Source organism: Hesperophylax consimilis, chromosome 8 (genome assembly GCF_061612785.1).
Source record: "Hesperophylax consimilis isolate HC1 chromosome 8, BYU_Hcon_1.0, whole genome shotgun sequence".
Classification (NCBI taxonomy): Eukaryota; Metazoa; Arthropoda; class Insecta; order Trichoptera; family Limnephilidae; genus Hesperophylax; species Hesperophylax consimilis.
In genome coordinates this window covers 11,071,876-11,098,413 of record NC_142843.1, presented here as the reverse complement: position 1 = coordinate 11,098,413, position 26,538 = coordinate 11,071,876, and the positions used below count along the sequence as shown (strand labels likewise).

Here is a 26,538-nt window from a genome sequence, read left to right as displayed (position 1 = left end):
GGGGGATAAGGTGACGGGCGCGGGAAAACATACGTCACTAGAATGTTACGAGTTTTCACCGGATGGCTCGTCAGCCCCCATTTTGTATTTTTTTAATTCGAAAATAATTCCTACTTTAAGTGTTCTAGGCAAATATTATGCCAAAATTTCTAACACCAAAAACAGAATCCCAAGAAAAAAAAACACCAAGGACGGGTTGTTTCACAGAATTTGAACAATTCATAAATTTCAAGTTCCGTAAAGGTTCTGTTATTATTTCAGTTGTGAGAAACAACTGGCCAATAACGGTATAATAACAGAACTTTTACGGAACTTTAAAAGTAACTGTCATTTTTTATGAGTTGTTCAATGAAATATTTATAATTATTATTTATTGCGAATTCCTGTGCAAATTATTGTGAACTTATGAGTATAATTAATTATTGCGTACGCAATAAATACAACACTAGACTCCATGCTCCATTTAATGTAGTTGCTTCTTACTATTAATTGTCTGTACAATTTCTTCTTATTCACAGAGATTGCATCTTGTGGGGGATGGAACTTGCTCTCTCGACATAATATTTAATTGCAATAATAATACTCTGCCATATAAAAGCATACATTTACACAAACCAAAGAAAATTTAAAAAAATGGTTAGCATATTTAGCAGTTGTACTAGTGATGGGCTGGATAGAAACATTTACATGAACGAAATATGTTATTTGAAGCATCAAAAGTATCGAATGATAATTCGATTTAATTGCTCGGGGTTCAGGGGAGCAGTAGTTGCTGACAGAGGCAGTGTTTTCTTTCTCGGGGTGGGGGGGGGGATTGGCTGCACACATAGACTAAATACATCAATGGCTGCACATGAACAAAATATGGAACTTTGGTATGGCAACATTTTTGAAGGTAAGTACTTAATTTGCAATAAATGTGCAAACCCAATGTTTTCATACCGGAAATGACTTGCGTATCGATCGATATTTGATATGCCCGTTTTCTTTGACTACTAATTTTGTGCCCATCGCCAACTTGTCCTACGGTGGCTTGAGGGAAATTCTCCATCTATGGTGTAGGGGCGCGCCTTGCCACTGGACGACGCGATGGACTACTCTGTGGCGCCTCAAAGCTGCGAACCTACGCACCCTTCCCTCTGCGAAAATCTGTGACGCGCTGCATCACCAAGGAAGGCCGAATAGCGCCCTGTGTGCGTGGTTATACTGTACTCGAATTGTGTTCATGACGCCTTGTGTGTACTTTGTCCATGGTTCGCTAGTCTAAAAGCTCATTCAGTATGTTTGGAATAATTGCTTCTTCACCGGAGGACTGACTTATAATAACGTTGCTTCCTTTAAAAAGCAAATATATACTCAGATATGCAATAATCATTAACTTTAGCGGTTTTTTATTGTGATTATAAGATTACTATGACTATTGTGTACTTATATTCTTTACATTTTTTTTATGATGTAAAAGCCCAATGGGCGTTTAAACTACTGAGAGGCACACCCAATTGGGGAATTTCGTGAGGGTGAAGGTAGTGGGGAGGGAAAGGATATGGGGAGGAGGAAGGTTGGGAAGTAGTATCTATTCAGATCTAGTCACCAAACACGGCTAAAGCCATTACAAGCAACGTTTCATTTCTGAATGGTGGTCTTACACCAGGGCGATACTGAGAGTATCTTCCACTCTGGAAGGTGCCACAAATATAATTTACAATATTTTATATCAGTAAATTGTGAAATAACACGAATTAATCAAATAAAATTTACTTGCGCACTCTGGGATTTGAAGCCGCGATCTTCAGCTTGCTAGTCGAGAGCCTTGCCCTTCGACCACGGAGACCTTCAAGTAAACGGAATTGAAATAATATCAAGGGAACCGCATCATTAATAATCAGTATTTTACGTATATAGTTTTTTTTCTTCTTTTTGTCGAAATGTATCAACGAACTTTTTTTCAAATTAATGGATTGGTTTGTACATTCAACAGCGACGCCACGACTGCACATATAAGATTGTATTTTCTGTACCTACGTTTGGATTCCATAATCATAAATATAATATGTAAGACTAATAAACAGGTGGTTATGATTTGAAAAATTTGTATGAGTTACTAACAACAATAGTTTATTCTTCAATGTAATTCCTATAATTAAGTGCGATAAAAAAAATATGTGACCAAAAGGAAGGGTTAGAAGAAATGGTGCAAAAATAATAGCAATTAGCCGAACTGCCGAGCTTAACAACGACTTATGGGAAAGGAACGAAGCAACCGCAAACCGTGGTTTCGTTCCTTTCCCGTAATTCGTGGCTCGGCTTCCGCGTTTTGTCTCGTGTCTATACGTAGCATAAGAAACAACTATTTACGTCGGGGGAAAACGGTTAAAAATGCATTACTTATTTTCTTTTTTAATCAACGTTAAAATTTTCACTTGTCTGAACATCTTTTGCCGCCATGTTGAATTTTGTAAAGTGGCGTATAGGTACTGAAAGGTTCCGCTTCAATCTAAATACGCACAAATTATTTAAATAACCCAAACATTGAACCAAATAACCTATTTTGTGCAGTAAACGGAGTAAGGAAACTTTAGTTTAAAATGTCAATGTAACAGCCTGTTGAATGAATGTCGCAAGGCATCTCGCCCCATACCCCCCTCCCAAACCCCATCAAATCCCCCCCCCCCCTCCCCAGAGGAACTGAACTGACCTCTCGGGGCAATGGAGGGTATTATTATTCACATTCTGTTGCCGAGTTCACGGCGAAGGATAAATTTTCCGATTGTGTTCGAACATGGAACGGAGAGTGGTATATTTATGATGGAACGTTTTTGATGAGTAGTCACTACGCCTCTATCCTCTCGATTCTCGATAACCACTATTCGTAGCATAACGTATTATTTATTTACGAGTTTACTCGAATCTATGAATAGTGGCTTTATATAATTAAGTTAGCCGAGTTTTCTATCTATTATTGCGAATATATATTTATTTATGTGTTATAATGGATACGCGGTGAAATACGGTGAAATACCCCCAATGTAATAAAAAATTGAAGAAGTAACATTGTGTAGTATGTAATCGAATAAAAAAACAGCTTTGACAAATATTCGATTGAATTAATGTTTATAAGTCGACAAAAGCTACTGTTTTTTTAGTTTTAAGCGTAATGTTGCTGTACGAAACGACACGCTTCATCGCTATTAGACAATTTATAGCCCAATAAAAACTCTTTGAAAATATACTACACGTGTTTTTTGGTATTAATGATTTTTATACCTCTTAAAAATAAATAATAAATTAATTCAAATGTAATCGAATTAAACAATTTTGTTTTCAACAAACGTCTAACAATTACATAACAACAATAAATTGATGAAATTAAAGGCGGGAACACATTATTAAAACCCGACGCGACCCGATGAAACACGATGCGTGTTGAGTCGAATCAAATGTATTGTTTTCTTATGACCAGAATCACACTATGAACATCCGACGCGACGCCATGCGCGCACACGCCGCCCGATCTAGACGTGCCAGGTCGGCGTGTTGCCCATGGTGGGGGTAAACACGCCACCCGACGCGGCCTGCGCAGTATGTTTCTAGACAACACCCGACGCCACGCGTCAGTCGTTCGAGAACTGTCACCGAGCATATACGGAATTTTGGCCAATTTAATATTATTTTTGCATTTATTTAGCGAAATGACCGACGAACAATTAATTGAGTTGGTAAAACGATATCCTGTTCTATATGACATGAGTTTAGCTATATACAGGGATCATACTGTGAGAATATCCTGTTCTATATGACATGAGTTTAGCTATATACAGGGATCATACTGTGACAAATAATCTTGTGTATGTCACTTTGAATAAATTCGTGTATTTCTTCAAATTGTGTTTTAGTAACCCGAAAATACATATGAAATCTTTCAATATCTTAAAGTAAGTCTGGATACAGAGTATGATATTCACCACACATACTCCTCTTTTGATTTATTTCATGAACCCAGTAACGCCTAGTTATTCTCTTTTTCTTGAGTCGTTAAAGTATCATATATGTACCCATAATTTGCATCAAATCTTCTTCAAAATCTTCATCTGACTCGTTATTTATTAAATCCATAGTACAAAACCATTCACTTCCACTGCTGTTAGCTAACTGTATTCAGAAATTGCTAGTATGTCGTGGCGTCGCATGTTGGTAATGTGCACGGTGCACATCGGGTGTCGAGACGTGGCGTCGCGTCGCGTTTTAATAATGTGTTTCCTCCATAATGCTCAGAAAAGTATCTTATTATCCGAAAAAAACATTATTCACTTTCCATTTATTTACGCCATCTATCGATTCGATCTTGAAACCAAACTTTTTAATGTCGTAAAGCTAGTAAAATTATTATGATATCTGTTTTGAACCACAGGTGGCACCAATGGTAGCTAATAAGGATGCAATAAATCTCCAAAATAAAAACCTGCAAAGTAGGTACCTCCTAATTAATAGCATTATTTTTTTGCATAATATTATATTATCATTTATTCGACTATGAAATCATATTATGTAGCTTAGATCATGAATACTTCACACGAAATTTCAAAAACAAAATTATTACGTCTGCTATTATTGTAATATATAGATATTTATATATAATTCCCCACCCCAAGTTCTACTTGCCCAATTTTTGGTACCGTCCCCCCCATTCTCTGAAGCTCGTTGTTCCCAATGTAAGGTCGCGAGCTCCCCATCCCTAGCGCTCTAGTTCACGGGAGCGGTAAAGGTCGAACCTTGACCGGGCGCGCACAAGGGTAAACAGTCAGAGCGAGGTCGACCTTAAACTCTCCCAGCGACCCCCTACAGTCGCCGCGACTGCGCACCAAACGAATCACGCTAACCCCGGACAGGGCGCCAAATGTAGCGGGCATTGTTTTCTGCGCAGGCAACACTATCCCCAATGGTGGGAAATTCAAATTTTGACAGATTATTTTCGGTTCCATGATAACTCAATACACCTTTAAAAGGTGATTGAAAAGTGACGAGTCATTAGAGTAGAACATATAAACCTAACATGTTTAACCTAGTTGTTCTTGCATCACTTTTTATGACTTTATATCACTTTTTAAAGGTGTGTTGAATTGTCATTCTCATAAGTTATCTGGCCACCATTATTTTTATGGCGCTTTTTCTCGTTTTGATGAAGTTTCATAATAAATTACGGTTATTTCCCTTGGTTGGTGGATGTCAAGGTGGGATTTTTTAAATTTGAATACCGCACGAGAGTCCCAAGGACATAATAATAGTTTTGGGTTCAAATCTCCATCCATCTCTGCCTTTACAAATCACTGTATTTTCATCAGCCGAAGTAGGTTTTGCGGCTCATTGCTCCTCATCCTCAAGCCGTCATACCTGAAGATTACTTCTTCTCCCATCCAACGAAAGGCGCCACTGTACTCTGTGGTAGCTCTATCTGTTGTCAGTGACTACCTACATTTCCTCGCTGCAAGCTTTTCTACATGCAGAATAATATGAATAATAATGCAAATATAGACATACATGCTGACATATATATTCACTGCTAGTTACTATCGTTACAGAAGTTCATTATATTACATTTTAGGTATGAATAGCACAAAATCATGATGATTAAATTAATTGTACCTTATTTTATCTTTAAATTGCTAATTTATTATTTTAATTTCAGTTGCGCGGCAACATTCCCTCATGCCTTTCTTAGCCCATCCCGCTACAACGCCAAAACCTGTCTCCCACTCTATCCATCCTATATACTTATAAACACACACATTCTTGTATAATGCATTATGTAGGTTTATTACATTTGTTCTACTACCATTTTTATGTTCTTTTATACTTGTTACTTGGTTCGGCTTTTAAATTTGTTACTTAGTCCTGCTTTTTATATTTTAGTCTACATTTACTAAATACTTAGTTGTATATTACCAATTCAACCATCTGTGAACATTTATAATTAGTCTGTTTCTTTTCCATCCTCTGCTGTATATTAAATTAATATTAAGACTGTTTATGCAACCACAAGCTAATGCTTCTCTGGAAGAGTAGTATTAAATATTGCAATTGTAAATTGTAAACCTTATTACTTATATGTACTTTTTCTTAATAAATAAATAAAATTAAAATTATGTTCCTTAAAATAAATAAATACTTTTTCTTAATAAATAAATAAAATAAAAATTATGTTCCTTAAAATAAAGTTTGATAGATTCCCCAATCTTAACAAACGGACTGCAATCTTTAGAGCACTGGCGTCAGGTAGGTATGCTGTCCTTGTTCTATCGGTATTACAATGGAAGATGCTCTGAGGAACTAGCGTCATTAATCCCTTCGGCATTGGTGCGTAGTCGGGATACACGCCAAACGCGCGCCCAACATTTGTACACGGTTGACATTTGTCACATGAGAACAGGTCGCTTCTACGATTCGTTCTTAAGTTCAACAGCTCGGTTGTGGAACGAACTGCCGGCCTCTGTGTTTCCTCCCTCCTACAACATGGGACTCTTCAAGACCCATGTTCACTCCTTCCTCTCCACAAAAAGACCCTCCACACAGCATCTCCAAAGATGACATAGGCCCTGAGGGAAATTATTTTCTTCAGGGCCTCCTGTGTGGAGTTAATATAAAAAATAAAAATCTCTTTTGTATGTGTACCGCACCAGAGTCCCAATTGCTCCCACCTGTCAGTGATACTATGGCATCCCCAAGGATTAGGATATGTTGTGAGGCTGAAGGTAGTGGGGAGAGGAATAAAACGAAAAAAAAGGTAGGGAAGTATCTGGCTATTCAGATCTGGTCACCAAACACGGCCAAAGCCATTTCAAGCAACGTTTCGGTCCTAAATGGTAGTCTTTCACCAATATGTTACTGAATCTTTCAGTATTTTCTTAAATGGAAATCTTTTAAGATTGTTTAAAAAGGAAGCCTTTAAAATGTATCAGCTTAACCAGCTGGTAGCAGAGTGGACAAATATGTTGAATTCCTACCCAGGCGTTGCGAGTTCAATCTAATGCTAGCTAAGTCCTCCATCAATGCACAAGCAACATTTTCAGCTCAAATGAAAATGTCTGGAAACAGTCAGCATTTGCTGCCCGCCTTCTTTACTTCTTCCAACCTTGTAACATCCTCCTACAACGCCGTAAGTGCCAACGATTTCAGACAAGTGAGTTTTAACGTATTATAGAATAATGGATGTGGGGCACTTTTTGCAACATTCATATATTGTCTAAACCAGGGCTTCCCTAACTGTGAGTCGCGACGCCCCGGGGCGCCGCGGGATCATCCCAGGGGCGTCGTGAGGCAATCTTTATAGCGTCTTCTACACGCACACTTCGGAGAAAAATTAAATGATCTCAATAAGTCCTTGCAGGGAAATAATACTCACTTATTACAACTGGCAGATAAAATCACTTGGTTTCAGAAGAAGTTGCTCTTATGGAAAAGAAAATTAGAAGAAGATCAAGTAAGTTCCGAATGTTTCCCTGCTTTACAAGGCATTCTACAAGAAAAATCGACAGAAATTCTCGATCCTTCTTTAAAAATAATATTTACACAGCACTTGTCATCTTTGAGCGAACATTTTGAAAAATGTTTTCCCGAAAATCTGGAGCAATATGACTGGGTTAGAAACCCTTTCCAGTCGACCTCACCATCAAAACTTTCAACGGCAGAAGAACAGTTAATAGAATTGTCCTGTGACTCCAGCCTTAAGCTGCAATATAATAAGGATAAGCTACTTGAATTTTGGAGCTCAGTTTATCAAGAATATCGTTCCATCAGCACTGCAGCGTTAAGGGTTTTATTACCGTTTGCGACATCATTCTTGTGTGAGACAGGTTTCTCTGCAGTTGCAGTCATTAAGAATAAGTACAGATCAAAAATAAATTTAGAGGCAGAGACGAGAGTGGCGATTTCGAAACTTCAACCTCGTTTTGAGAAACTATGCTCAGAAAAGCAAGCACATCCTTCTCATTAATACCAAAGAAAAAAATTGCTTTATCATTTTTGTTTGCTTCCATTTTTGTTTTTATGTTGTGTTCTTTATTTTCTAATAAAAAATTTAGATACTATTTGGAGTTTTTCTGACAAATTGTTATTAGGTAACGTACCCATACTACGTGACCCGTTCAGGGGGGGGGCTTCAAAATACTACGCTTGGTGCAAATGAGCAGCGGGGGGGGGGGGGGCGTCGCATAAATATGGCAACTTCCCAAGGGCGTCACAGTTGAAAAAAGTTTGGGAAGCCATATATATTTAAGACAAAATTAACATATTGACGGACTCCGTTTATAGAATTAAGGATAATCTATAATCTTTCTGTCGAATCCTACAAATTATAGTAGCATAGGTAATGTAGTTTTAGCAATTTGTCATATATAATACTGCTGTAATTTTTTTTTTGTTACAGTTTAAAAATATTTAGTTTATCAGTTTCAAATTACTTCATGGTTTAAAATTATTTTGTGCAATTTTCAATAGCCCATTAGATTAGGTATATTCTCTTCTTATAATAATAATAATTTGGATGATTTTTATAGTGCCGTTTTTGTGCAAAATCACCTCACTTATAATCTATGTTAGCCCAGTATGGGTGTAAAATCTATATATATTTTAGATTTAATACACCAATGCAGATTTGCAATTTTTGATACAAAATTATTTCAGTGGTGAGGGCAAACTTTTTAGCTTTAATTATGTGACTAACTAACTAACTAACTAACTAACCATCACGCCGTTTCTCCGCAGGGGTAGGCAGAGAGGACGGACCGCCAAACAACTCGGTCTTGGCACACACTCCTTGCCTCATTCACATTCATACATCGTCTCATACATACTCTTCTATTATTCTGACTCTTGACATGGCCCGACTCGAGTATATGATTCACTTGATCGTGCCATGTCTTCCTCGGGCGTCCCCGACTTCTGCTACCATTCGCATTTGCATCATATATCCTCCTTACACTCCTATCTTCGCTCATTCGCTCTACATGCCCAAACCATATAAGCGTCCCTTTCTTAATCTTACTCATTACGCTTACATCAACCTTGCACTCTTTGCAGATCTCCACATTCCTCACACGATCAAACATGGTTTTACCACACATACGCCTCAGGGATCTCATTTCAACAGCATTCAAATTATGTGACCAATGGGTTAGAACACTTGTGCTGTTGCAGGATTTTATTTGATTCCCCAAACAAATTAAAATAAAATACATGTTTATAAATATTATTTGATAATAATGTATATTTATTTTCAAATAAAATAATATTTTGTACAGTCTTATAGATAAATTGTATGATCATTTCCGTCCCTTGGCACGGGCTCCCGGCTTGGCCCCCTTGTTGAACTGCTTGCCCGCCTTGTTGGCGCCCTTCTTGCGGCCCTGCGTCTTCTCCTTGGCCTTCTGCGCCCTCAGATCCTTCTTCATGCGCGGATCGACGATCTTGTACTGACCCTTGACACCCTTGGGCCGGGAGAGCTTGCGGCCCGTGTTGTGCTTCTTGGCCACCACATAGGTTACTTCTTTCTTGCCAGTCGCCTTGGCTTTCTTGTATAGTCTGGAAGAACAAGTTGAATATATTAGGTTATAGTTCCACCAAAAACAAAAGATGGAATGGAGAGCGGTGCGGGAGGCGGGGGCAGCGTGGTAAGCCACCAATAAAATACCTAAATCCCAATATTTCATACCCTCTGTGCGATGACAACAAACATCTGTCTGCGCTCATTCTTATGGAACTATGAATTTTGAGTCATTAATTATAAGTTTAGGTACTTAGTTGCTGGCTATAATTCTTATTAATGTTGGTAAGTCACTAGCTATAAATCTTGGTAGTAAATCACTAGTATTAAATCTTAGCTGTAAGTTATTACTTATAGTCTAAGGGACTTACTTACAAATGTGTTATAAATTTTACACAACTCATAACGTTTAATTAACGCATTAATGTGTCTTGAATGTATCAGTTATGTAAAATTTAAAACATGTTTGTTAGTCGTGGTAAGTTATATAAACTAATTTGAAAGGCGCCCTTCAGGTGATTTTCCCACTAAAACGGCTCTGTATAAATAATCCAACCATTGGTTTGGGTTATCCTCGGTCTTGGCACACACTCCTTGCCTCATTCACATTCATACATACTCTTCTATTATTCTGACTTTTGACATGGCCCGACTTAACACACTTTAATCGGGAAGGGTAGTTCTACCCGTTTGGTCGATTGATGCTTAACGTCGGGAAGGGTATTTCTACCTTCTGCGTCCGCCTCATTTCAATGGCAGAAAAGACGAAATTATCCGATGTTTTTATATGAATATTATATACCAATCTCTTTGTAAAGGTCCCAACTATATGTACATAATTATCAAATTGCAATGGAAGTCTTTTTTTTGTATTTATCTTGGAGACTTTTGTGTACATCGATATTTCAACTAAAATAACCTATATTATTGAACATCTGAAACTTGAGTTTGAAGATCAACGAAATAAGTAATTAAATAGATAACATATTCTGTTATTCTAATAATTCAATTCCTGGAATGAGGGTTTTTATGACCATGAAACCCGAAACAAATCTCTGTTCCGCACCCACTCAACTCCCAGGTGAGAGCGAGCGGAGAGGCAAACACAGTTAGGCGGACCATAATAAATATTTACAAGTGCGTGCCAGTTTTTAAAAAGCAAATTGTCCTACGGTTGTGTTCCGAGGAGATAATATTTATATTTGCTTTTTCAAAATTTTCTAAATGGATTCTGAAAATTACGAAAGTGATGACGAAATCGTCGCAGATAATTTATCTGCCTGTTCTAGTAATTATTTGCCTGAATTCCATAGTGAAAGTGAAGAATCTAGTGGAAGTGAAGAAATTCCTTGTAGGAGAAAAATGTCAGTGATGCCATTACAGTTCAGTGATTCTGAAGAAAGTGATATGGAGGAAGAACAATGAAATATTAGATGAACAATTTTTAGACGTGAACTATAACTGATTATATAAAGGTGATTAGAAACTTAAACCTAATAATGTATGGTGAAAAACAATAAAGAATATTACGTGAGCAATACGAGAAGCATTCTACGCTAAGTGATTATTTTAAATTTCATTTTGAAAAATAACCAATATTATTAGCACGTTCCGATGGTTTTGGTCCGCTGTACCGTGCGAGGGGCAATTGCACATGTGGTATTTGAATGGGTAATAATGTGTTACTCTGACGATACTAGAGATGTGGCAATTGTTTTTGTTTTTATAATGATTTGGACTTGGCGAAAATATAATAATTTGTAATTTTATAAAATTGAAACCTAGTTTATACTTAAAAAATTGAACCCTAATGACCCAACAATGACTTTTTTTTCGATTTATTAAGTTGCATTAGAAATAATACTTGGTTTTCGGCTAGAAATTTTATAGCTTGGGTATGCTGAGTTAGCATGTAGAAAATTTTATTAAAATATTTCCATTATTTTCGAAGATATAGCGATTTAAAACAAATTAAAGAAATTCGCACGGGACCTTTATTTTCGCCCGTTTTCAGCGGTCTGCCGGCGAAAAAATAACCCGATCAAAATTTGTTAAGTATCTGATTCACTTGGTCGTGCCATGTCTTCCTCGGGCGTCGACTTCTAGTAATAAATTATGAACACTAATTTTTACATGAATCCATCAACACCTTAACCCCTATGAGACAGGTGAAATTTTAATACAAATAATAGACAAACTTCTACAATGTCATCGTCAACTATTTTATAAACTAATGTTTATAAGACAAGGTTTTTACGCATAGCACAAAGGATAACAAATTATTATAAGCATCAATTACTCACCTGAAATATCCATACAAATTGAAAATATCTCCCAAGTAAAAATAAATCCCGTCGGCGACATTTATTTTTACTCTGGACGACTTACTTTTTCAATTTGTATGGATATTTCAGGCGCGTAATTGATGCTTATAATAAATAATTTGTCAACTATTTTAGGTTGGAATTTTCAATGACAGTAACAAAATACATCCAAAACATTTAAAAGTTAGCTTTACGCACTGACTTTACTGAGTGAAAATGTGACCAGTTGCATTACAGGGGATAAGCAGACGTTAAATGCCCAGCAAAATTTCTCAATTGTCAAAATGTATTAATTTTTTGTCACTAGAGGGTGGTAATTGTGCATTAATGAACTTGTGAAAATACAACATAAAACGTGCGTTCATCATGTGTCACTACGAAATCGGAAATATTAAGTAAAACAAACATGGAAAAAAGTATGACTTATTTGCAGAACCTACTATTTTGGTCAGGTACACATTTAGTTTGACCTTTTGTATAAATGTTTCATCCTTTGCTTGCTATTGTCAAACTAATTAGATTTGAACGGCTATTGGCTTTACAAATCACCTTGGAAGAACATTTCCGATAAAAGGAAAGTTTGTTATACATGGTGTCCAGAAACTTGTGGTATAAACGGTATAACTAGTGAATCTACCTCCAATTGGAGTCGATTTTAGGGTATGACTTTTTTATTTCAGCTTTTGTTTTCGAAAAATAATTTTAAAGATGTAGAAAAAAAATTGTTCAAATGTTCAAATGAAATTTTTTTTATTATTTATTTTGGTTCTCCATCTGCAGCAGATAATTACATTTTTCTGCTGCACCACCACCACCAGTTTTCTGACACCATATTTAAGTGTTTTGGTTTGATTTGCAAAGTAAAGCCTGGATTGTAAAATATTTAAAGAATATAAATATGTATCATGTATTGTGTAAAATATTAATTAAAAAAAAATTCCATTTCTCTGTTTCCCAAACTTCAAGTACGTGAATTTAAAGCTTTATTTACATAACAAAATTCCGCTTATAACTTTCATGGCTCTTTTCCCAAACACCATGTAGTCAAATGAAGATTTATTATTGTCAAGATGATGCGGTGTTATTATTTGGATGCATTCATAGAGATTGGTTTGTAAAGTCGCTTTATACGTCTACACTTACGGCTATTTAGTTCTTGCGTAGTCTTAATTGATTTACTAAATTATTGATAGATTTTAAAATATCAAAATAACACTCCAGTAAATTAATTAATATTACAGCGCGGAAAAATTCAACAGCATTGTTACAACAAATCATTTAGATAACGATATAGTCTATTGGAATAAATGTTAAATACATTATTGTGTCATAACTTTGCGTATTTATAGATGTTTTGCTAAACTATTTATTTTCTAGCCTTGTTAGACGGTTGCAAAGATTTTAGTCGGTCGGTACGCTCCTTTCTCGATCTATTACCTAGGCTTTACATGATTTTACATTTATAGAGGCTAAAACAACAAGTCCAGCTGCTAAAACCTCCAGCTTCCACAGTGGACTGTAGAGATCAAATAAATGGCTCCGCGATCGTTGAAATTTTGATACCAAACGAAGTATTTATTTGATTGTTGATATTTACAGAAATCAGAATGATAATAATGAGGCCGTGATTCTACAGATATTATCTACAAATTTTAAATGAAAAAATGTTAAAAAATTAATAATGTTATGAACGGTTCCATGATATTTCATCAAAATGACAATCAAACACACCTTTAAAAAGTTAATGTTACCTATTTAACCTAGTTTTTGTTTCATCACTTTTCATGACTTTATATCCCTTTTTGTAGGTGTGTTGAACTGTCATTTTGATGAGATACCCGGTCACCGTTATGAACCGTGGATCGAAGTTGTAAATGTTGGTTGTTATTGTGTATCAATGTTTTATTTATTACGGTCGAAATGTAGGCACATTAATTACGAAAAAAATCAGGAGAGAGAAAAACAATAGTCCATTATTTGGTGATAAACTCGAATGGACAAGTGAAAGGAAAAAGTCGGGGACACCCAAAAAGATCAAAGAATATTTAATTCGGGGCATATGAGTAAAATAGAAGACTATGCTGTATGAGACGCCTAAACGTAAACGAAGCAAAGAGCATGTGTAGCATTCCATCCTCTCTGCTAGCTTTCAAAGGGGTTTTTCCAGAAGTTGTTATCAAAAAAATGATTTGAGAAAATAAGCATATGGGAGAATAAACTTACTCTTTAATCTGCTTGGCCTTCTCCCTGTCAGATACGTCCACATTATCCATGAGTGCCTCAATCTTCTTCTTGGCCTTCTCCATCTTCTTGACGGCCCTCTTCTTCTTCCTGGCCTTGGCCTCCATGACCTTCTTGATGGGGCGGACGTTGATCTCTTGCAGACTCTTCTTGTACTCGTCCACAAGTTCCTGGAAATACAGATATGTTACAACTCCACGTAAATTAGGCAAAAATAAAAACCACGACGTCCCTTGGGCAGCGACAATTCTCGTACTTAGGACCTAAATTATTTAATATCATTCCTAATGCTTGGAAAACGAAAAGTACAAATGTTTTGCGCAAATTGGTCAACGACTGGCTCCTTGATTTAGGGAGGGTAAAAAGTGAAGATATGTTAATCAATAGATAATCTCATTATAAAAAATAAAATGTACATTATTGTCAAAACACTGATACATAATTTTTTAAAGTCCATACAATACAAAAACACATATTTATCACCTCTGAACACAATTGTCTATTCTGTATTTATCTATACATTATTTATTAATGCCATCGATTATTTTCTAATCACCCAACTATATTATAAACTTATAATCTACCCTTCCCATTTTTTCTACCTTACAACTCCTGTGGTGATCTGTCTTTTTATTACTACTATCTGGCTGTTATTTACTTTACCGGTTTTGTTTTATATTAAGTGCTAAATTATGATATGAACTAAACTTGTCAATTTGACTGGCCTAAAACAGGATCCATTCCTAGTTGGCTAGTCAAAGTTTACGCATGTTTTATTGTATGATTTTAATGTGAAATAAATTATTATTATATATCCTGCCAAATATCAGAAGAGAGATGGCAACATGCACGAAATACATGGCGCAACAACTAGTTCAACATCTTCCACATGGTGTCAATTCTTATTCTGCGTGTCACTTGAAAACCCGAAAGCCCTTTTCTTTTGTGAAAGTTCACTTTTGTAGGAATAACAATAATTTACGTGGAATATTCCTTTTTGCGCTAGCAATATTTAGAGAATTGCCACACTGCCTCGAGCTGCCGGGCGCTGGCCATTTTAATATTATTCTGGATCTAACCGCCTTCGTTAACAGTTCGTTCTTATTCCCTAATCCTTCTGATGAATTTAAGTTTGATTGATGATTTGAATGAACAATAAAGTTCAATTTATTTCAATCGGAGTTCTCATTTATGCTTTGGAGTCAGATAAACTATCGGCACCGATCGCTGAAGGTAAGCCAGCGATCCACATACCAGCCATACTTTTATTGTTCAGAAATATTAGTCCTCGGTCTATGAAATTTGATGCTAGAACAACCGATTTAGTTCAATTCAATTGCTTTATTTATTTTAAGAACAATTAAATTTCAATTAGTTTTTAAAAGATACATAAGGAAAACAATAAGTGCACGACCGATAAACATGCTCCTAGTCATACACAACTGACAGACAAATATTAAATGGCCGCTATCAGCCGTGCAAAATCTAAAACATGCCCATCAGCAAGGGAATAAATACATAAATGCAAATTTTATACAAGCAGCAACAAAGCTTGGCGTCAAATTCTGCTTCGTTGATGTTAAATATATCAATATCCGATATAAGTGATTCTATTTAACAAGATAGCTCTCCTTACCGGCACGACTATTGGCAAGTTAGTCTTGCAGGCCGGGAGATGCTAGTCTATGCTATCGGTAACGGAGATAACCATTGGGAACATAGAAATTAATGCTCTCCATGATAGTCGAGTTGATTGTAACCCTTACCTGTGGAACCGGAATATCCTTCTTCATGTGTTTCTTCTCGTCGTCGGCAAACCAGTCGGGAAGGTTGGTGTCGTTGAATGTGTAACGATTCCAACCAGCGTCTGTGAGGTCCCTCTTTCGTTTCCTAGAAGTGGCCAGCAGGGTTCCCAGAGCCAGGCCTTCTTCGTCCATCTTAACTAACCTCTTCAGCCGCCTTATTTCTACAAAAACCAATAACATTGATTAATTTTAACCTCTTGAACTTCGGAGTAGGAAAATCATCAAAATACTGTTGGGTGAGAATTTGTAAAACAGCACGATAATTACCGTAATAAGTTTTGTTCAAATATCAAGATTAAATCTACTTTTCATTTGCAGTTGTTTTCTGTTTACTAGATAATATATCGTATTGTTCATATTTATTTCATGTTCACATTGTAAAATATTTCCTCAGAATATCTAAAAAAAATCTCCCATTTGTGAGATTTGAATATTTACACGAATATATAAATTGATTTTATTATTTCTATATATGTAAACCTAAATAAAAACCCTACACTTTCATTTTTTGGGACGCCATTGAACGAAAATGAATTTCGACATGAACAGATAAAATGTTTTCTAGACAGTCAGAGAGGCTACATCTCAGAAATAAAAAAAAAGTAGCAACTACATTACCGCAAGCGATTCTCATTTTGTCCTCTTAACAGTTTTCAAAGCATAAAGGTTAAAATCGCATTGCAAAAAATTTCAACATGGGTGGTATTAAAAGACCGAGCATGGGAGCATGATCGTAAAAATTATCACACACATATGCGTGAAAACCAGTTTACTGGTTAAGAAATGAAAATTACATACATATTCTATTACATGTGTAATTCTTTTTTTTTGTTAATCACAATTGTATAATATTCATGGATCTATTTTGTTCCTACTTTATAATAGATTACATCTACATATATTATTTCTTATATGATACAGATATTCTCCTATGCACACTGTATCGTCTATCACTTTTATGTAAAAAGCCTTTTTAGGCATATAAACAAATAACATTTTTTTATGTCAGTGTTTTACAAAAAAGGATTTTTTTAAATATTAGCTGTGAAGCGAATGAGATAATCTAATATCAGTAAGGAGAATTATCAATTTTTGCAAGAAAATAATCTCTAACCACAGACATAGGAATTAATAGACGAGAAGATAATGGCGAGGGGTAAAATCAACTGTTGAAGAACGAAGGGAGTAAGGCTGACTGTGATTCGTCAATAAATCAATCTGACAGTAAATAGGCATCTCGCATTATAATATCACCATTTACTTCTTAAAAGTAAAACCTGCTTTTGAATGAATAGACATTTTTACATGGGAGCGCAAATTACTCGCCACGTTATGAACAAATTTGCCAAGTCCAAATTCGCCAAAAAAATTCGGTTCTATTTTCAGAGTCGAATATTTCGTTTAAGTATTTAGTTAAGACACTTTTATAAATGTTCATAATTTACTTCCCAGCAACCAACCAGCTTTGTGTTTCGCGTCCAGACGTTTCTCGATGTGATAGTATATGTTTCTAAAACTGATCTATATTATACGATGTGAATATGCTTAAAATAAAGTAAAATAATGCTTATATATGGAATGTAATACGACAATTGGGTTTATTCTCTTTTTCACATCTATTTTTACAAGTTTTCATAGTACAAGTCAACATTTTGCCGTGTTATTTCGTAAAATGAACCGATGATGCCTCGACCATAGTTCGCACAAGAATGATGACGTCACGTTTTCAAATTTCACTTGAGGCCATACGCGAGCACAGCCGGCTCCAATGGAACCGGTATGGGGAGTGGGGATAATACGCTTTTAATCACTTAGGGCAGGTCTACTAATATTCATATGTCTATGTCTCTAACGAATGAGAAGACATTAAAGTATTAAAATACCTACCGAATAGTTTTGTTCTGAAATATTATTAAAAAAATCACAACATGCTACAAAAAAAACATTACGACTTACCTTTGAAATGCAATATTTTTAAATTATTGCTATAATATGTCACAGCAATATATTTTATAATAATATTAATTTATTTTAATAAAGTCGTAGTAATGGTTTTCCAATATTTTCAAAAACATTATACAGTAAGTAAAATAATATGTATATGTAATTTCTTACCTTCATCCGGTTTGACCACTTCAAAGGTATTCTTTCCTTTTCCCACTTTAGGATCAGCCCTGCTGGTCTCTGCCTCCTTGGGCTGTTTGGGCGGTCTCTCCATGTCGTATTCGCTGTCGGTGGAGTCCCCATCGAGGTCGCTGTCTCCCTCCAGCTCGGAGAGGGCGCTGTCGGAGTCTTCTCCCCCCTTCTTGGCGAGGGCAGCCTTCTTCTTCTGCTGCTCCTTCTTGGTGAGCTTCTTCTCCACTGGCGCATCCTCATCACTATCCTCACCTATGATCTTGCCACCTAAAACACAAAAAATTATAAATTCAATAATTTTGTCAAAAATGTTTTTTTTATTCTACGCCCTGTTTTTAGAATTATCTGGAGGCAACGATCTGATAGTATTAGTATTGTAATAATATGTAATACAACGAAGGCTTAAAGTGAAACATTATCTACAAAAATGATATATCTAGGCCATAGGCTTGAAAAAGTACCACGCGTACCGTTGGTGGACCGTCAACTTGTGCTGATGAGTTAGTAAGCGCTAGTTAAAGACCCCATGGTTTACGTACGCAGCATGTAGTAAATCGCGTGACACTACAGGTTTTCATTCAATCACCTACATATTACCACAAGTGACCGACGTACACGACCGATGTACGCGTGGCACTATTTTCTGGCTTAAAGTCAAATAAAATCATTCAAAAAACATCAAAACTATTGGAGGGTTTAAAGTCAAACAACGCTATCTACAAAAGGTTCCAGAACAACTCAATACAATGACAATCAAAACACCAAAAGTGATATGAAGTCATTAACCTGTTAACCGGGGAATTCCATTTTGAATTACACAGTATATTACGGGCGCAAACTCTTTCACTAGGAGTGTCAGTACGTCACGCCCATAGGACGTAATTACATATAATTATTTATGCATTATCAAAATGTAAACATCGAATTAGGAGTCATATTCAATGGATTGTTTACACTGATGGTTGTATGTTGTGAATTATGAGAGTCATATTCAATACGTACCTCTCATGTTGCTAAACAAAGGCGAATATGTTCTTATAAGGAGTTTCTACTTTTATTAGATATTGTCAGCAGGCATAAATCCATATCAAACAATATTATGTACTTTTAAAGGTGAAAAAATCTGTCCTATTCATATTGAAGTGAAAAGAGTTCCCGGGGTCATTTGTAATTAGCATTGAACCACATACCTGTATTTTGAAAAGTATTATAATATTTATGTACAATAAAAAAGACCTCTGGGAGTATAAATATTCTAATGTAAAACTTAAGTCAAAATAAATATCATAAACAATAACCTTTCTTCTTATAAACATCCATAATCCTGTCCAGTTCCAGTTCCTCGTCTTCATCCTGCTCCAGGTCCTTGAAGGCGTCCTTCTGGAACCAGAGTTCGGCCTTGTGCATGCGTTTGGTCTTGGCGTCCCGGAGGTCCAGGTCCACTAACAGCGGGTTGGTTGGCTTCACGGCTTTAGCCGGTTTGCCGTTGATTGCGGATTTGCCTTTGTTAGCGTCCTCGCCTTCTGGAATCTTCTTGCTCTGCTTCCATTTCTTCTTGTCTTTGCCGTCGTCCTCTGATTCCGAGAATCCTGGAATAGTACCAAAGAAGTAAGTATTAATGAAAAGGAGCAAACAAAGGCTGCATGGAATAACAACCAAGCCATGATTGGAGCTATTTTAAGTAGACATGTTTTTCTAATAATTCTAAGGACGGGTTGTTTCGGAGAATTTGAACAATTCATCAAATTTCTACGTTCATTTCCGGGTTCTGTGAAAGTCCTATTCAAGTTCTGTTAACATATTTTTATAGGCTATTTACTTGTGAGAACTGAAATAAAAACAGAACTTGAAATTTTTTTTCGCATAACTGGAAAATGAACGTTGAAATTTGATGAATTGTTCAAATTCTTCGAAACAACCCGTCCTAAGTGACATCTTTTATCACCAACAGATATGTTAACACACTTCGGCCGGGAAAGGTTGTTCTACCCATTCGGTCGATTGATGCTTAACGTTTCCGGGAGTAAGTTACGTAATGCTGGCCGTGCTCTGGGGAGTGAGTTTTTTTACATAAATAAAAAAATATATTTTTTGATTAAATTTTATGATAGTATGCAAAATAAATAACAGCCGATATCTCTGTCGATAATGATGTAAAATGTTTAAAATTGGTGTAAAGTTACAGGAATATAGATGGCAATACGATGCATATTTACAGAATATGCAACGAATATGAATATGCAACCCCTGTCGTTCATAGCCGTCCATACTCCTTTGGCAAAAGTGTGTCCCGTCGTTCATTAGCATCCATACTCCCGGAAAGGTTAATGCCGGGAAGGGTAGTTCTACCTTTTGCATCGGCCTCATTTCAATGGCAGAAAAGATGGAATTATCCAATGTTTTTATATTAATATTATATACTAATCTCTTTTTAAAGGTTCAACTATATGTACATAATTATCGAACCATAATGCAAGACTTCTTTTTATATTTATCTTCGTACCTTTCGATTACATCGGTATTTCAAGAAAAGGATAGTATATTATTTGTTATTGTAATTCTGGTAATTCAATTCCTGGAAGGAGTTTTTTTATGACCGTGAAAAATCTCTATTCCAACCCACTCAACTCCTAAGTGCAAGCGAGCGAGCGAGAGATGTCGGGCGTATTTAAAGAAAGCAGGTATGGGCAAATACCGATAGGGGGACCGTAGTAAACATATTACAAGGTTAAATTTGAGGTGCATTTCAAATATTATTCGATTTTCGTTTAGTACTTTTATAGCTTGAGTACGCTGAGTTATTAAGTAGAAATTTTTACTAAAATATCTTGACTATTTTCGAAGAAATATCGATTTAAAACAAATTAAAGAAATTGTTCATTTAATAATTAGATTATTTGGAAGATTAATGGAAATTTATATTTTGTTTTGCTGCCGCTCTCTACTCCCTGTTACAAGTATGTAATAAGAGTTAACCTCTCAGACAAAGACATTTATATACTATGTGTTCCTTTGAAAACTGTCAAAACGTGATAATTTTTGTGTTATTTACGAATTTTGCTAAAAGCATCATAACTCACGTCTTGGGAAACGTAGCCTCATTCTAAAAAATGTTTTGGAAAGATTATGAAATTCACTATTGCATTGTGTTGTTATAAGTAAATATTTGCGTTTCTAAATATATATTTTTTGAAAACGTCAAAAATATGTAAGAATCGATAACCATTATTTCAAAGCCGTGAAAAATGTACTTTTTTCTGAGTATCATAAAGAAATAACACTTTATATATTGAAGAAATATAATTAAAAACTATTAGTCACCTCAAAATATTAACCGTCCAAACTAAAATATTTTTAATTAATTATTTAGAAACGCAATAAATTATGAACGAACAAGATGACAGATTCAATCGGCTTCGATAATGAAGTTGTACGTTCCATAGATATTGTTGAATACAGACGCGTAGCGTTATTAATTATCGACACTCTGTTTTTTAAATCATGGCAATCCGTATACTAGTGATGGAAATAAATCGATTTTTGTAAAATCTTTAAAGATTTTTGAAAAGACGTTCTAATGTCTTGACCGCTATTATCATATTTACGTCTTTTGACGTTCTAATGTTCTGAGTGGTTAAGAGCTTTATTCAGTTGGAAGAAAAAGATTCCTTTGTGATTTTTTAACTCCAGCTTTAGTACAGCTTGTAAAATTAAAAATTAAAGCTTTGGTTTCATTTGAACTACACTACATATTTCTACTTCTGCACAATTTTTAATTCAGAAAATTAAAAAAAAAAAATGTGCATATCGTAAGTGTAAGAGTCCATCAAAAAAGTAATCACAAATTCTTAATAGTTTTAGCTGATTTTTGATTCGCTTATTCTTATAAAAACTTAATTTACTGTCATTCGACGGATTGTTTCACAGAATTTTAACAATTAATCAGATGTTTATGTTGATTTTCAAGTTCTGTAAAAGTCCTATTCAAGTTTTGTTAACCTTTCCCTTACTGTGCTAAAAAAAAACCCACGCATTCCGGTGCTGTGCAGTCAATACACATCTCAAAATAAGCAATTTAATATCGGAATAATATGAATATTCATAGCTAATCGCTTATGTTTATTATATTTTTAAACAATATAATAAACATAAGCGTAAATTTTATTGTCGTAGGTATCGATGGTCTAAATCAAAATACAACTGGGGACGTGTGAATTTCTCATGTTTCCGCATAGCGAACTAACTAACTAGCGGGACATCAATAGCGCGTCATTTCCTCGCACACTCTTCGCGTAGCAGTGTCACACGGTTGATTGTATTGGTGTGTATTTGTTTCCGATTTTTAACAAAAATCTCTGATTTTTAACAAAAATCTCTGATTTTTAACTAAATTTGAAAACTATGTAAAATTTTATTCAGTGTATAAATGTATAACGGAGGAATACCTTAAATCTGAACCCAGAATTTATTATATTTATAGAGTTATTAAAGTTATTAGAAGCAATATGTAGTAAATACAACCACAGATAAGGAAAGGTTAATATCCAAGTACATACCGTAAAACAACAGGCCCACGATGAAATAATAACAGAACTTGAATAGAACTTAAATTTTGACATCGAAATTTGATGAATTGTTCAAATTCTGTGAAACAACCTATTAATGTTGTTATAAAGAAACTTGACTATGTATATGTAGTTTTTATGATTTTATCGGTATACAATATCTTGTTTCAACTATGTCAACAGCAAGTTTTTCACAACAACACAATCTTAATCTCGAAGTCACAAGCATCAAAGCATCAAATCTTACCTAGCCCCTCCTTTCTATTCTCGTCCTCGGATCCCGATTCCATCTCCACTTCACTGTCAGTATCCTTGTAGAATAGTCCGGAACTGTCCAGCCGGGTGGTGTCCTCGCTGTAGCGTGCATACTTCTTCCTGACCTTTAGGTCCTCGTCCGACTCATTGTCGGAGACTGCCAGGAAGTCGGGAGTTTGCTCAGAGAGTTTGGATAAATCCTGAAATGTAATAACACGTTATTAACTTTTTTACCTCCGCAATAAAGTTATATATTACTTTGATCATTAAAAATAACAATATTATTAAATTGAGCATCTTACGGTTGTGCTCTTGATCTGGTCTAGTTTGAAGAGATCATCAGCCTCTTCTGTGGGCCCAGCGTCTCCCTTCAGCACCATCTTAAGGTTCATCTTCTCATTTAACTTCTGCCTCTCCTTGCCAGCCCTCTTCTTCTTGCGTCTCGCTTCACGACTTTCTTCTTCCTATAGACAAATAACATAAATAATAATTTATAATATATATAAAAAATGTGTAAACAAATTATTTCATTTATATTTAATCAAAATGACGCCACAGAGTAATTTTACAACTACTGAAGAAGAAATAATATTATGTAAATATGAATCATTTTTAAATTAAATTAATTAATTAAGTTAAATCAAATTCCCTGATAAATCCTGATTCCCTGATTTTTTCAAAGCTGTGGTCACTCCTCAGATATAAGTGCAAAAGTTATAGCTGATGAGGTAAGTCCACTATACGTAACGTAATCATCGTGACACTACAACTACAGCCGTCACGCATTTTTAACTGCTGTTGTGTGATACGTTTGTGATTGTGTAAACACAAAAAGCTACAGGGCACCACCTGTGAACAAGTTATCGGGAAAAAACTAACAACTTACTTGCAAGTCTAAGATCTGTTTGGAGACAGCTTCATCATCAAGATCTTCCTGCTCCTCGAGGGTGAGCACCTTCTCTCCAGCATCACCCGTCTCTCCTCCCGCTATACTTCCCACTTCATCATCCTGAAAAATTAACACAAAATAAAGATAATTAAAAATTGATCATCATAATGATTCTGTGCCATAAACACATTCACGCACTCTTCGTTGCAGTGTACGGCAGGCCGGCCATACAAGATTAGTGCGTTTACTCGCTCTTCTTTATGACTCTGTTGCTTGGTTATATCTTGTATAGGAAAAATTTAAAATATGGAACACATAGATAAATCTATTTGGATGATCAAGAAACACTTGAAAATTACCAACATTACAGTGATCTTCAAAGTAATCTAATTTTTTGCTGAAAAAATCACGGCCAGCCGTGCACAGCAACACTAAAACCTTTTGGCATTAAAAAGGTAAAGAATGGTAAAAAGATGAATGCTACTTAATCTTAGAAACATCGCAAAAATTCAGTTTAATCGTTTTTTTTTTTCATTCTCCACACAAAAAGCTATGGGTCAAATAATTTTCCTCAGGGAGTGTCATCTTTGAGGATGCTGTGCGGTGGGTCTTTTTAAAGGAAGGAGGGAGAGGAATTTCTGGGAAGGAAAAAGGTACAAGGGACGGGTAGGAATCTGGGAGTGTGTCCGAGAGATGTATGAATCCATCACTCCCACTGCGATATAAAGTGTTGGGATCAAGAGTCCGGCTAGAGAGGTCAAAGAGTCTCCCCAATCCGGCCTCTTCTGATCTGTCGCACCACTCAGTTGGTGGGCAGACCAATTTGTACCACCAACCAACCAAGATACGTATAAACACAACAAAATTTCCGCAAGCAGTGGTGAATTATGGGAAAGGAACGAAGCAACCGCAAGCGGCATTGCGCGCCGTTTTCAGTTGCTTCGTTCCTTTCACATAATTCGCAACTCAGAACGCAGAAATTTTGTAGTGTTTATAAGGACGCTTAGATGGATAAAGCATGTAATTGGTAATGACAAGCAATTTGCAGATGTAATGATTATTTTACATACCGGTTTTTTGAATTCCTTCATGGCTTTGTACCACGCAATGAGGGACTTCAAATCTTTCCTTCCTAATACTTTTATGTCTAGACAGCATTCTTTTATTTCTGGTGTTGTTTTGGGATGTTCTAATATTTCTTTGTCATCTAAAAGAATCTGAAAACGAAATTATTTACATATTTATTGAATTACACAAATTAAACACAAAAACAATAAATAAATAAAATTATAAATAAGAACAGACTGTAAGAGATAAAATCAATGACAAACGGGCTAGTAATTAATTTAGACTAGAGGTGATCGATCACATTTAGAAAAGACAGTGGGCGAGTCAATTCGTTGAGATTAGATTAAAGTGCCGTTAACACGGTTTCACAGTGGAGGAAAAAGAGAAAAATTAAAAGAGTTTTACAACAACGTTACACGCCTAAAAAATCTAACTCGGCTGATCGCACTGACCGAGTGGAATGCCGAGTTAGTATGACGGTGGAGTGTACTTACTCGACCAAGTCATTGGGCCTTGCTTCTATTCACTGTCTCGCCCGAATCACTCGCCCCCTACTAGGACGAGTTCTGACTGTACTGATCACATGCATAAATAAATGAACCTTGAAAATATCAAATTTACCTGTGAACAGGACTGTAGTGCTTCTATAACATTTTCCTTCTCAATAAATGCATTAACAGAAATGGCAGTGTGTAATGTGTGATCATTTTCTGGGTATCCTAGGGCTTTAGCTTTCTTCTGTTTGTCAGGGTGCAATATGTTCATCTTCTTCCCGGGTTCGATGTCCAACTCCTCGAATACATATTTAGCATCCAGGAACTTGGGGTCAATGCTGTCAGGCGCAATATAATACTGGCACACAACGAAGATTTCAGCAGATTCATTACGAGAGGCTTGAGGTTTAGTAGCGTGGACCTTCTTGAAGAGCTGCTTAAATACCCAAATCAGCGGGTGATAATCTTTTGATCTGAACACTTTAGTAATAAACCAACCTCCTTCTCTCAAAAAGTTCGTGGCCAGTTTTAAAGCACTAAGTGTTAAGCACACCTGTTGGTAAGCATCGTGAAGCCAGTTCTTTCCTACGTTTGGCGCTCCATCGTGCAACACCACATCAGCTTTCCATGTTTTCAACTCCTTTGACAGGGAACTTTTACATTTATCTGTTGTGATGTCTTCCAAGAGACCAATGCACCCGGGCACAGATCTGATGGGGAATAAATCCACGCCAATGACAATGCTGGACATTGGCATGTTCTGCTGAGCCACCTGCATCCATCCTCCTGGAGCTGCGCACAAGTCTATACATACTCGAGACTTTTGTAGAAACCCAAACTTTCTGTTCAACTGTATTAATTTGAAAGCAGCACGAGATCTATAACCTAAAAAAAATAACAAAACACGTAATGACAAAGTTTTCACTGTTTGGCATATTAAAGGCGATTATTTAATAAGTAAATAATATATCGACAGCTTACCTGTTTCCTTGGCCAATTGGTAGTATTTATCTTTCCGCTGTTTTCCTACTTTGGTCTTTTTACCCATTTTGTTTACAGCGCGCGCCGCATGTGCGCGTTGTATATTTAGAGGTTATTTTCAGCTGTCAACTCTCTGTCAATTTATTTATCTGAATGTTGGCTACTCTCCAGTCCAGTCGATGTAATTAATAGCAATATGATAGCAATGATACCAACACTACAAAATAAACTGAACGCAACCACTC

The 26,538-nt window shown here is 35.9% G+C and overlaps 1 protein-coding gene across 1 annotated transcript; it reads right to left on the bottom strand.

Annotated features, from left to right (window-relative positions):
- Window positions 1-9,253: 9,253 nt before the first annotated feature.
- LOC149421561 (pre-rRNA 2'-O-ribose RNA methyltransferase FTSJ3) lies at window positions 9,254-26,455 on the bottom strand. The gene is made up of 11 exons (XM_089634438.1): window positions 26,294-26,455; window positions 25,440-26,197; window positions 24,821-24,967; window positions 23,748-23,870; window positions 23,164-23,325; window positions 22,854-23,061; window positions 19,340-19,630; window positions 18,021-18,308; window positions 15,867-16,066; window positions 14,083-14,270; window positions 9,254-9,573 (listed from the first exon to the last, which is right to left on the bottom strand). Exons 1-11 carry the CDS (start codon window positions 26,358-26,360, stop codon window positions 9,315-9,317), a joined length of 2,691 nt encoding a protein of 896 aa, XP_089490564.1. The 5' UTR covers window positions 26,361-26,455; the 3' UTR covers window positions 9,254-9,314.
- Between the last annotated feature and the right edge of the window lie 83 nt (window positions 26,456-26,538).

Excerpts from the sequence above, each read along its gene's own strand:
- LOC149421561 (XM_089634438.1), bottom strand. The coding sequence starts at position 26,360 with ATGGGTAAAAAGACCAAAGTAGGAAAACAGCGGAAAGATAAATACTAC. Across the intron at positions 23,871-24,820 it reads TGAAGGAATTCAAAAAACCG|GATGATGAAGTGGGAAGTAT; the intron begins GTATGTAAAATA and ends TTAATTTTTCAG. Across the intron at positions 23,062-23,163 it reads ACCAGATCAAGAGCACAACC|GATTTATCCAAACTCTCTGA; the intron begins GTAAGATGCTCA and ends ATTACATTTCAG.